A 12172-nucleotide genomic window follows, 5' to 3' on the forward strand; every position below is an offset into this window, starting at 1 on the left:
GGAAAGCATCCTACCTGTTAACATTTCGTAAGTATGAATATGCAGTCGACAGTAGTAAACAAAAGAAAGAGCTCTCACTCTGTCCCATTTCAAGATGCGCCCTCCAGCCTTTGGTGCGAATCATCGTGTGGAGGGCGGAAATGCTAACTTCACAGCCTACAAAATTACGTCATACTTTGTCTGATATACACGATCTTTGTTTGGCGTACCGGAAGTCGGTAGCAGGTGCCACAGGAAGTGTGTGCTCTCCCATCCTTGCCCGCTGTAAGCTAACGGCATTAAATTGCGACAAGCCGCTCAGTCATTACAACAAGAGAAAATAACATACAATGCAAGGTATGTGTCTCATTATCTGAGAGTATCATCGTTAGCTGCTTAGCTAAAAGCTAGCGTAATTGCAGGACCGTAAGTGTTCTGTAAGTAAGGTTAGCGTAGGAAAGCCACTGCGGCAGCTAGCTAGGCGGCTAACTACATTAGCAAGGCTTTGTTAGCTACATGGCTTAGTATAAGGTGTTAATATAATGTTCCTCAGTATTGAGTGTTTATATATAGATATATATTTATAGACTATACATTGTGTTTATGATCAAATTGCAATTTCATGCTAGTTGGCGCAGAGCTGAAAGCTGTGTTCACTTTCTCAAACGTCTGCAAATGTTATTTTCCGATTATGCCTTAATATACGAGTGGTATCAGCAGCTGTTAGCTCTTATTTTACACTTAAACAAATAGAAGTGGAGTTTTTTGCCCCATAAATAGTTTAACAGTATCTCAATCGCCGCTTTTTCGATGAAAGAGTACATATGGGCCGTTGTGTTTCATATTGGGAAACATAATGCAAACTCCATTAGAGAAATTGATAATTTAAGATAATTTATTCACTTCTGTCATCGTCTTGTAATGTCTTCAGCTGAAAGGAATGCTGCTGTACCCAACCATCGAAGGACCAAGCCTGGAGGTAAGACTAAAGTATTAGTTAATACTAAGTATTGGCATGAGTTTCTGGCTCCATCACCTGTAATACGTTTAAATACTCCAAGATAAAAGTTTTCCAAACGTTTTTTTTTTTACAAGTTCTGTAATTCTGTCATAAATGCAGGCATAAAAACTGGGGTTGTGTCTGGACCGACCTCCCAGATCCCCGGTCTGTGCCAGAGCGCTGACCAAAGTACTCCGGTGGAGAGGACCAGCGGACGGCGAGTTGGGATATTTGAGACAGACTCGGAGTATGTCAAGCTGGCAAAGGGAGGGGGACACAAAGGTAAAGGTGTCTTTGAGCTTAAAATGTGTTGTTTTATCATTTGAGCGAAGACTTTTCAGATCCATGATTATCTTTATGACAGAAAACACTGACATGCTCATAAAAAGGTTGCATGTGTGAAAGTGATGCTCTCAGTGGATTTTTGTGAGATATATTAGTCTGAGGATTGTAATATCTTAAGTTTCAGTCACAATTCTCAGTCAATATCAGACTTTGTTGCATTAAAAAAAGGCTCTGTTCACACATTTAGATGTGGAAATCTGACTTATCTCGGAGTCAAGAGTCTATCTTAACTGAACAGTAAACTAAAACAGTGGAAGTCATCACATTTTGAATACAAAAAACATCCCCGGCTGATTTGTTTGATGTCGACACTTGTGGCTCGACTCTTTGAAATGCAAATCCTGAATAAGTGGTCTACCGGTCTGCAACATGAAAGAGGGGATCCTCTTCCAAAATGTTTTTTATGCATTTTGGGAAAACATTACAGGCCCTTTTTGTTTATTGAAACTGCAGCAATGCTGACTTCAGTTACCAGGGGAAAAACAACTCCAAGTTCAACGTGCAGGTCCACATGAATGTTTAATGCTCGTCAGGATGGATGAATCATCTGTGAAGTTAAGAAATATCTGTTTTATGGGTTATAGCTTCAGTTATTGGCAGTAGCTTGTTTTTCTGCACACATAGGTGGGAGGTAATGACAAGCGTTGACAGGAGCTATTTGTCTCTTATTGAAACCAAACGTAATTCGAAAAATAGTCAATTTAAGTGTCACTTTGAGTTAAACCTGCAGTTCAGGGCTTTTGTCTCCGTCTTCTGGCAGTGAGAGTAATTACACGTCGATGTGTTCATGATGTCATACTCTGCTGTACTCCTGTCTGTAGCCCACTTCGTTGATGGGAAAAGCATCGCTGCTGGTGCAGAACGGCAGAAATATTACCACAGACACCAGATTTAAAAGCTCTGCTTGAATGCAAACTATGAAATGTACCTGGTGGTGAAAGGCTTAATCAAAATTGTGTGAACTCAATTGGCATGTAACTGAAAAGTCCCACAATCTAGTTTTAACTGTACTTTTTTTAAAAAAAACGTTGTGGCATTTTATTAATGCTTTCACCTTTAGGTAAGCGTGGCACACCTGCTGTCTTTTAAGCAGTAAAATATCCCACAACAATCTGTTTTTACTCTCCTGTTCCTGCTTAATTTGCATCAGAGTTTAAACTGCAAGTTAAATCTCAAATTGTGCTTTTAAAGGTGAGATACAGCACAATCCTTCATAACTGTTGGTTGTGTTTTCAATATTGTATTCCCCCCCCCCCCCCCACTCAGGGCTGCTGAGTCATGACGTTGACGTTGACGACATGCCGAAGAAGACCTACCAGCCAAGCCCAAACTTTTTTGGGGGTGACGAGTCAAATGGGTAAGACGGCTGGTTAGACACGCCAGGCAGAAATCTGACATGGTGAAGATGCATAACCACACGTTGAGGCGATGGACAACTTCTCATGTCAGTTTCCCACCACACATTTTTCAGCCTGTGGAACATTAAACTGAGGTGGAAAATGTTGTTCACAGTAGTATCAGTGCAGAGAAGGTTATGTTTGCTCAACAAATATGAAGCTTATTAAAGGAAAAATCTGTCTGTGTCTCTCTCATATTTAAATTCCGTATATTATCCTCCTAAGGGCCAGATGAGCACTAGCGAACAAGCCACAGCCGTAAGTGGCGAGCGGTAATTTCACATCGTATATCACCGTGGTTTTGTGCTTACAGCGGGAGCAAAGCGACGTCTCCTGACAGCCAGATGAAGGTGCGCATTCGGCCTCTGGCTGCACCGTTTGGCACTGATAACGGTTTGGCCTGGGAAAAAGAGACTGATAGGTTTTCCCCTGATAAACAGAAGGTGAATGGACCAAACCGGTCGCCTCCAGCCTTGATGTCTTCCATCCCTTTTATTTAATTTCCATTTTTACCATCACTTTTCCTTTTTGTCACCTGGTTTTGCTCCATCGTCGCATTCGCCCTTCGGTTAAACTTTATTTGGATTTGACTTTCTGCCGCTGCTTTGGCTTTGTGATAGCTTTGAGGAAACGTCTCAGGTAAGCACAGATAAAGGATATGATAAGATAAAGATTCATATAAAATTCAGTTCATACAGTCTTCTTATTCTTCTGTTATATTAAAGTATCTGAAATGAAGGTAGTTTTATTGAGACTGGTATCTTGCAGAGGTTGCATTTTATAATAGCACACCTAGCATTCATATGAGGAAAAAAAAATCAACAAAAATGCAAAATCTTTTTCAAAGATGTCATGTGTCATTGAAGATGTACATATTGAAAACAATGACCCAGTCAACATGTAAAAGACATGGTTTGCTAGAATTCCAGCTTCATTTGCAGGAGATTGTCTCAGTTTGGTTCTGCTGGTTTTTGTTCACACCAGTTCCTTCAGTCATTTTCCATTGCATGATTAATTTCATATGAAGTTTTCTCCCATCATTTCATCCTTTGCTCTGTGAGAATGATCCACATTTATTTGTGTCTATTTGTTTAATAAGAGGCTGCGACACAAATAACCACTTTGCATCCCGCAGGAGTCTCCTGATGGTGTTGCCAGTCAGCTGGAGGGTCTGTCCATGACCAACAAATATAAGAGAACGTGAGTAAATCTAGTCTAAATATATCCACTTCATCCATGTTTTTCTAATTTACTTTTCATTCCTGTGCTGTTCACCTGATTAACTTGTGTATAAAACCCAAAGATATTTAATTTACAGTAATGAAAGACAGAAAAATCTGGGAGCTGGAACCGTTAAATATTTGATCATCTTCCGACACCTGTCCACCGTCGCCTCCGCAGGTCTTATGATAAGAAGGCTCCTCCCGTCAGCATGTCCAAGCTGCTGAGTCATGGCTATGTTGAGGACAAGAAGAAGTCTCCCAATGACGACGATACCTCAAGTACGTCATGAGGTTCTTCTTGCGTTTCTGCTGTTGAACAGTGGGAAACACCCCCGTGATGTTGGAATTGCCTTATAATCTTTGTGTTAAGATCACATTTAAACAAGTTTGTAGCTTTAACGCATCATTGTGACGTAAATGTTGATTGGACAATGTTTTCCAGGTGTGACCTCGGAACAGACGAGCACCATCGCCATTGAGGACGTGGACGACCTGGAGTAGTGCATACAGGTTCTCATCTAAAGGGAAAAGGGGGGTTGTCCTAACACTGGTTCATGGTTTCACAAATCCACGAACACGCCACTCTGCCCCTCTTGGATTCACATTTATTGTACATCCACTGACTGTTTTGTACTCATGTTTATGCAAAGGTACTGTCCTCGATTTATTTGCTTTAATTTGTAAAAAGAATTCACTTGGATTTCGTTGAGTAGATGTGTTGTTGCTCGCTATAATTTTCTTCAATTTCTGTATTCCTCGATTTGAAAGACGAGTCGTGCGCAGGGCAGGAAACTAACTTTTGGGTCCTTGAAGGCTGGTTGAGTGAAAATCTCAGCTATTTCATCAGCCAGTTTGATTTTTGGACCCAAAACGAGGCCAAAGCCGAAATTCACCTGCGTTTGGCTGCTGTTAGTTTACCTCCCTGGTTGTATGAAGATCGAGTTAGTGAACTTTAAAAAGTGTTTGTGCTCTTGAAATGTGGTTCCAGTGACGTGAAATATTATTTGTTTTGATCAAGGGCTCCTGCTCTCTGAAGGGATGTTAGAGGTTTGTGTGTTTTCGGCTGCGGCGGTGGATACGATTCATTGAGACAGCAACCCTGCAGCTGTGACCACATGCCAAAATGCATACTGATGGCCACAGCCGCCGCGGCTTGTTCGGTAAAAAAAGGGCCAAAAATTATTTTTAGGTTGCTGCTCTGCAAAAGGTTGCTCTTCTCTACTGTTCCCTCCAGTAATTCTGTTGTTCTTGAGTCCCTAAAATTGAATTATGAAAGCTTTTAGTGCAATAATCAGAATAAAATGCCTCATATTAAAAAGCAGCATAAACAAGCCCATTAACCTCAATGATGTTCATTCATTTCTAGAAGATTTTGAGTACTAGCAGGTGCTGCAAGCTTCTTTCTCATCACTGTTTTTTAATTAGGATGCTCATCAGCAAATCAATAACAATGCCAAGTGTTTGATCCCAGTCCAAATATGTCAGAATTTGCTAATGATAGAACTAAACTGGGTCTGTTCTGCATGTTCAAGTCCTTCGGTGTGATGTTATTGCGTTTTCATCCAGCCCAGTAACCCAAAACTCATGCAACAACAGATAAAGCTGGGAAATTGGGGGAAAATAGCCACCTTCAGCAGACTGACAAGCTGAAAGCCAAGTCCAGTGTAATTCCCTGTGAAGATTAACGCAGACGAGTTTTAAAGAGTGAGTTCTGAACGTGCCAACCAAGCAGTTTTTCCCTGCTCGTGCAGTGTTTTGACTTTGTAGACATCAGTAGGAGAACTTAGTGTTAGTGCACTGCCTGGTCACACCAAACCCTCCATTTCATGTGTTTAGCCATCTGATGGGAGGTTATTCTCTTCAGATGAGAGAAACGCTTACTGTGGCAGCATTTGTGCATCTGAAAACTTTGCAGGTTCAATCTTGGGAGCAGTGAAAGCGCAGTTTGCTGGCAGTCGAGTGGTTCAAATGTGAACCATAGAACCAAAAAAATGCAGAAAATAAGAAAGGATCCACATCATGACTAAAAGCAGTTTATTCTGTGATTACAGTAAATCCTCAAATAAAAGCCAGCGTTAACTTTTTATTGAAATATTTTACTCCGTAACATAATTTAGAATGTAATTTTTATTTGTGCTGGAAAAAAAAGAGATGAACTCGTAAGAAATTGACTGAAAATTAAGAAGAATTTTAGTACCACGTTCAACAGAGAAGACAAAGAATATGCATGGGAAGTGATTTCAGAGAACATTAAGAGATTATATTAGCAGGAATTATTGTTGGAAGCTGCTTGGAAGTACTGCAAAAATGTGGTATTAATAAGAAAGTTGACCTTATTACCCCTAAACCACAGCAGACAATGGACAGAACTCCACCTCCTCCTCCTCCTCCTCCTCCTCCTCCTCCTCCTCCTTTTGGTTGTGCAGTTGCAGAATTAGTTTGACTGTCAGGATATTTCAGAAAAGAAATGGATTTCTGTGACATTTGATGGACAGTGCGGCCTTGAGTCATTCAACGCTTCTAATTTTTTAGCTGTAAGTGTGAACCTGACGGTGACAGTAAAATCCTAATCCTACAGGGACATTTGTCAGGTGAGGAAAATGCTCTTAAAATGAAAAGGATCAGGGTGATTTATTTGGGTATAACAGCCAGATTAAAGCTCCGAGTTTGTCCTCATAAATCCAACGCATTCATCAGCTGCGTCTCAGAAACGCTGCCACAGTACCAGACTCTCATTTGAAAAGAATTTACTTTAAAACTCCTCGAACAGATGTCATGTTCGACACAACTGTTTGCTTTAGTGCTGTCACTCTTTTCAACACAATATATTTAAGCAATGATGGATAATTTATCTGTATATGTAATAAGAAGTGTCAGGTGTTGTCCGAACTAGACGCTTTACCGTGTTTAGTGACACTGGCTTTTATTTTGCAGTATGAACAATGGCGAATGTATCGTCCTATTGTGATTGTTTGGTTTGAAGAACGGGTTTATTTTTATGAACTGATAAATATTCAGGTACAGTATTTACAGTTAAACAGTGTTTCGTCAAGTTTCTTCCTCTTTTCTCAGTGACTTGGTGGCATATGAGTTTACAAACCAACAGCGTCAACCTTGAGTGGCTTAACTCCACGAAGTCCTCCCCGAGGTCCTCTTACTCGTGTGTCCTCCCTCCCTTTTGCTTTTTTTATCTGCAAGCGGTTCATTTTTAAAATGCAAATGTACTCGCGGAGACTGAAGAAGGCAGCTTTTAAACAGAGAATCCCTCAAGTGTTTGTAGTGTGGAGAAATCCACCTGACACAACTCAATGTAAGACCCCGCTTATCTTGATTACTGCACACAGACTCTCAGTTATCATTTAAATAAATGGGCATGTGCATGTACTTGTGTACTCTTGTTTTTCTTCTTTAAAAAGGCATAAGTGTACTGTGTTATTTTCGAAGTGATCTGAGTTTTGTATCAGGCATATTTACATGGATTCATACAATCTAATGCAGAAAAAATGTGATCAGGGCGAGTTCAGCCAAGTTGTAAATGATCTCTAATTATCTGGTCGTGCAAATATATATATGAAAATCCATCGACGTCTCATGGACCATGCAGCTGACTTTAGCTTTAGCTTTTAGTTTTTGATTTATTTCAGCACGGTAATAAAAAAAAAAGTCAGCTTTATGAGCCAGTCTATGAGAAAATTTACTGGTAATCTTGAATATTAAGTAAATTGTTAACTAATGATTAAGCTGATAACTAATAATTATGTTGATACCTGATAAGTTAATAACTGATCGTTGTGAGTTAGTTCATGATTTAGAGCAATGTCATAGCTGTGAACTGGAGTGAAAATAATCACTTGTGGATCTAATTTTGACTTCATTTTCCACCCCAGTGACCTTTGATGAGGATGATTATCAAAAAACGTGGAATTTTAATAATAATAACAAACTTTATTCAAGATGTTCAAAGTGAAAAACAGAAGGAAAAATCAATGCATTTAGAAAGCAGGAGGTGAAATATAAGAAGCTGAAAAACAAGTTTAAAAAAATCACATTTCATCATGTTAACTCTCATAAGAATTTTTTTTTTCTGGGTTTTTTTTTCCATAAATGTGAACTGAAACAAAACATCTTGGCGGAAATGAGCTTCAGTAAAATGGATCCCCATCATTTATGCTGAAGTACTTCATAAACTTTTACTATCAAATGGTCCTATGGGAGTCCCACAAGAACCAGGCCTACAGCGAGGGAGGAGAAAGCATGCGCGCATACACACACACACACACACACAGAGGCGCGCACGCACGCACGCACGGGCTGCAGGCTTCATCCATTCCTCTCCAGCAGCGCCGTTTGCTCGGAGCGGCCGCGTTGCATCTCACTGAAAACGGCTCGTGCAGCCGCAGCAGCAGCAGCACATGCAGCGGCGCATCGGCACCTGATCGATTCCTCTATCGGAAAATAATCCGTAGCCGCATGGTGACGTCACGCCGCTGATCGGCGACAGTGGCTGGGCGGGTAGGGTAGGTGGGTGGGAGGCTGGGTGCCGCGCGGACGTCAGGGTTAGATGGGCGCATTGAAACCCCACACCGGATAAGAGAAAGAAAAAAAAACATATTGCACGAGGAGTGTGTGGACGCGCACGGGACTGTTTGTTTATTTGTGCGTCGGCGCGTGCGGAATGTAGTAGCTGCCACGGCCGCCTGCAGGAGGAGGATGGATGCGTAACAGGACGGATCGAGCCAGCTGTGGCCTGCTTCTAACAGCAACATCTGGCCGGTGAGTCGCTCTGACAGCCGCAGCCGCTCGCCAGGCGGGCGGGCAGCTCGGTTTCTGTGAGCCGGACACGGAGACCGAGGCTCGCTTTCAGTGCAGCCGCGCTCCCCGGTCTCAGGTCCGGTGAGTCGGTATGACCTCGTCCTTGGCTGCCAGATGGTGGTTGAGTGATTGATGTGCACGTTTGACAGGCAGGCTGCGTGCAGCATATGATGAAGGCTCACCACGGACAGCTCCAGCTCTACTATAGAAGAGAAAATCATGAACGTGACATGCTCTTAAATGCCTCCTGTGCAGCGTGCATGCATGCACACCTGCAAATGCAATGCTTAACCCTGAATGTAAAACTGTTGCAACTGTAATTATGGGAAAATATGCGTCAGTTAAGGGTTAAATCCCCAGTGGCTAGCCTCATAATACCACCGGAGATTAAAAATATATATAAGAGAAAGCAGGGATATTATTATTGAGCCTCGTTATGCGTCTATAGAAATTGATACTATAGATGCATAAAAAGCCACAATCACAATGGAAGTCCCCGCTGGGGTGTTGTAGGAATATTACAGAGATATCGTAAGGTCACTGTGAGTCCCTGCAGGGATATTAGAGAGGTTTAAAAGACAAAATAGCACAGAGGTTAAGGTCAAAGTGAAGCCCTGCAGGATTATTATAGCAGGTAAAACACAATATGCTATCTGTAAACTCGCACTTTGACACGCTCAGGGGCCCCCGGGGGGTGTGACAGTGATTTTCTGTTTGCTGTGTCTCCTCCTTGTCCACATCCTGACCGGCTTGTAGTCCTTTTGCAGGGTCAGAGAGGGCGCCTCAGCAGCCAGCCGGCTCGGGACTATCGCGGGGAGGCGGAGGATATGGAGGAGGGGGACGCAGAGGGGGAAGGGCCCCAGGCCGTCAGAGAGGGGCCGAGCGGTCACGGCCTCCCGTCGAACGCTAACAGCACCACCACCAACAACCTCCTGGCTTCTGTCAAAGAGCAGGTAGGAGGCAGAAGATGCTGCAGTCACACCCTTGTTGTTGTGTGGGCTTTATTTCCCTTATTTCCTCACCAGTTCGTTCACTTTTGATTGGAGCTGCGTTCACACCGACAGCCTTTTTGTCAGGGGCTCCTATCTGATCTTCTTCGGATGTTTGACCTTATCTCACCTCCTCCTTTATGAACCCCCAAAATTAAAGTTGTCCAGGGACCTCACAGCACATAAACACCTCAAATTAGACGAGACATTGTATTCTAATGTTGAATGATATCGATAAATAGCTGCTGTTGTACCTCCACATAGCCTGCAGACAAGGACAGATTATGAGACAACGGGCCTCTGGGCACAAACGTGAAAATGTCCTCACTCGTCCTGGATTACATCAAGACCCTCAGACTGAAAGAGACATGGAACAGTGCTTGTCTCTTTGTGGTCCTTTTGCTTCTCTTTGTGGTCGCCTGGCGTCTTTTTGTAGTCATTTTATGTCTCTTTGTGGTCGTTGTATGTCTCTTTGTAGTCCATTTTCTTCTCTTTGTGGTAACTTTGTGTGTCTTTTTGGTCATTTTACATCTCCCTGTGGTCCTTTTGTGTCTCTTTACGGTCCTTTTGTGTCTCTTTGTGGTTGCTTTGTCTCTTTGTGGTTATCTGATTGATTTTCCAGCAAGAAATGTTAAGAGTCACTTCATACCGAGGTCCGGTCCATGTGTCCTGGGCCCGTATCCAGAAGGACTGCTTATTAAAACATCCATGATTCGAACAAGCCAACTACCGATCACCCTCTGACTCTGATAGGGGGGAGCGCCACCCCGGTGGCTCCGCCCCTGCTCACAGGATAAATGAAGCCAGTGATTCACCCAAATTTACTGAGCAAATCCTGAGGATTATCTCCAGATGAGACTGAAATGTAATGGCTCTCTACGCTGAGCCTCCCAAATTTGCACCCAAAATTCTATTAAAACTCTCATTAATATTTTCCTTGGACGAGGATTTTTATAATTTTCGACTCCACAAACTTTTCCCAAATGGGAAAAGTGAGAAAAAAAAACATTGAGGAACCCATTTTTGCACAGTTTATTCTCACAGGAGAACATTTCCTTCTGTTTTTGATGAAACACTGTTTGTAATTTACAGTCGAATTTTTATTTTAAAGATTGTGCACATGGCAGATTTTCACAAGATGAAGGAAAAAGACAACATATTCCAAACTGCGTGAGGCCAGCAGATAATATTTACCCTGTGAGAAAAGGCTTAATATGAACTGATGTTATGAAAGTGTGTTTTTGTACCTGCTTCCTCTGCTTACATTTCACACATTTCAGGCACAGTTCTGTCTTTTTTCCTCTCGTCGTCGCCCTCGCTATCGCTGCTCGCTGCCAACATGACCAAAGTTTTGACAGTCGTCCCTGGTTTAATGATGCAGAATTTAATTGACGTCTCATTGACATATTTTGAGCGTTCAGCGTTGATATGAACTGACATCTGTTTTTCTGCCACTAACTTTTTGCTGCTGACACTCATTGAAAACCATCAGATCTGTTTTCAGTATTAACAGCGTTAAAACCACAACAGACGCTTGCAGCTGCAGTGTGAACGCAGTCTTCCCTGCTGTTATTTTAATGCTTCTTTCTATCCCGTCAACATGGGAGCCTGTCTGTTCTCCTGCTCTTAATTATGCCTGGACACTGGCCATGTTCTCAACTTAGTCCCTGGGTGTGTGACACTGAATTAGGCACGCTGCTATTTAAAGGCTTATGATGTCCAAGAAAAGAGAATCTGCTTTTACTTTTAATCTGCAATTTTCCTTGGAGCTAACAAAGAAAAATGTGGGCCTCAGATTCCTCTCAAGTCCCCAATTGATGTGAAGTTAAGGAGGCTTCCTTGATGTCGCTTTGGTTTGCGTTCAACACAGCAGGAGCTGCTTTGTCACCCTTCGATCATGGTTAATGCCTCAAAGGCTCGGCTTGCTGCTGGAAACTCACTCATTTCACACATGAGAATGCGTGACTGTGCTGCATCGTTCTCCTGCAGGATGCACTGCGTTGCAGTAAAGGAGGTGCACGTGTGTTTGTTGCTTTATTCCTGCCTTCATGACAAAAACATTCAAAGTGTTTCTAATCGATAGTTAGCGTTCATATTCAGAATCATCATACCTCTGTAATTAACAGTAATGGATGCCGAATCAGATGAAGGTCAATATGTTTGAACCAATAAGTGCCAGCATCTAGTTTGCAGTAACAAAAAGAAGAGACTAAGTTCGATTGCGGTATCGATCTGCAGTTTCCATAAAAGGCAGCTGGAAGGACGTGTTGTCTTCCTTGCGAGCAGCTTCTTTAGCTCAGAAGAAAAAAAGCGGATTGTGCTGCAGAACTTGTTACCACAGTTCAGGTACCTGTGACACGTTTGAATGTGATCCGCCAAGCCTGGTTTGAGTAATGAATCCAGAAGGGTTAAGTCAAGGGCAGCTGG

General features: G+C 42.3%; 2 protein-coding genes across 11 annotated transcripts in view; both read left to right on the forward strand.

Annotated features, from left to right (window-relative positions):
- The first annotated feature begins 210 nt into the window (after positions 1-210).
- Positions 211-7328, forward strand: LOC143315892 (uncharacterized protein C7orf57 homolog). 2 transcript variants are annotated; one of them, XM_076723448.1, is made up of 8 exons: positions 211-336; positions 911-958; positions 1100-1261; positions 2591-2681; positions 3035-3164; positions 3857-3921; positions 4123-4223; positions 4387-7328. In XM_076723448.1, the coding sequence occupies exons 1-8, from the start codon at positions 330-332 to the stop codon at positions 4443-4445; spliced, it is 663 nt and encodes a 220-aa protein (XP_076579563.1). In that variant the 5' UTR covers positions 211-329; the 3' UTR covers positions 4446-7328. The 2 variants fall into 2 exon arrangements, with proteins under 2 accessions (XP_076579563.1, XP_076579562.1); XM_076723447.1 differs by lacking the exon at positions 211-336 and having other exon boundaries at positions 901-958.
- Positions 7329-8253: 925 nt separating this feature from the next.
- LOC143315889 (plakophilin-4-like) overlaps positions 8254-12172 on the forward strand; it is a 34122-nt gene continuing 30203 nt past the window's right edge. For 3 of the 9 annotated variants that reach the window (XM_076723436.1, XM_076723441.1, XM_076723438.1), the window contains exons 1-2: positions 8579-8717; positions 9524-9709. In XM_076723436.1, coding sequence (XP_076579551.1) covers positions 9584-9709 — 126 coding nt within the window. In that variant the 5' untranslated portion in view covers positions 8579-8717; positions 9524-9583. Of the gene's footprint in view, positions 8718-9512; positions 9710-12172 lie in introns of all 9 variants that reach the window. The other 6 variants (XM_076723440.1, XM_076723443.1, XM_076723437.1 and 3 more) reach the window with 4 other exon arrangements.

Source organism: Chaetodon auriga, chromosome 23 (assembly GCF_051107435.1).
Source record: "Chaetodon auriga isolate fChaAug3 chromosome 23, fChaAug3.hap1, whole genome shotgun sequence".
Lineage (NCBI taxonomy): Eukaryota > Metazoa > Chordata > Actinopteri > Chaetodontiformes > Chaetodontidae > Chaetodon > Chaetodon auriga.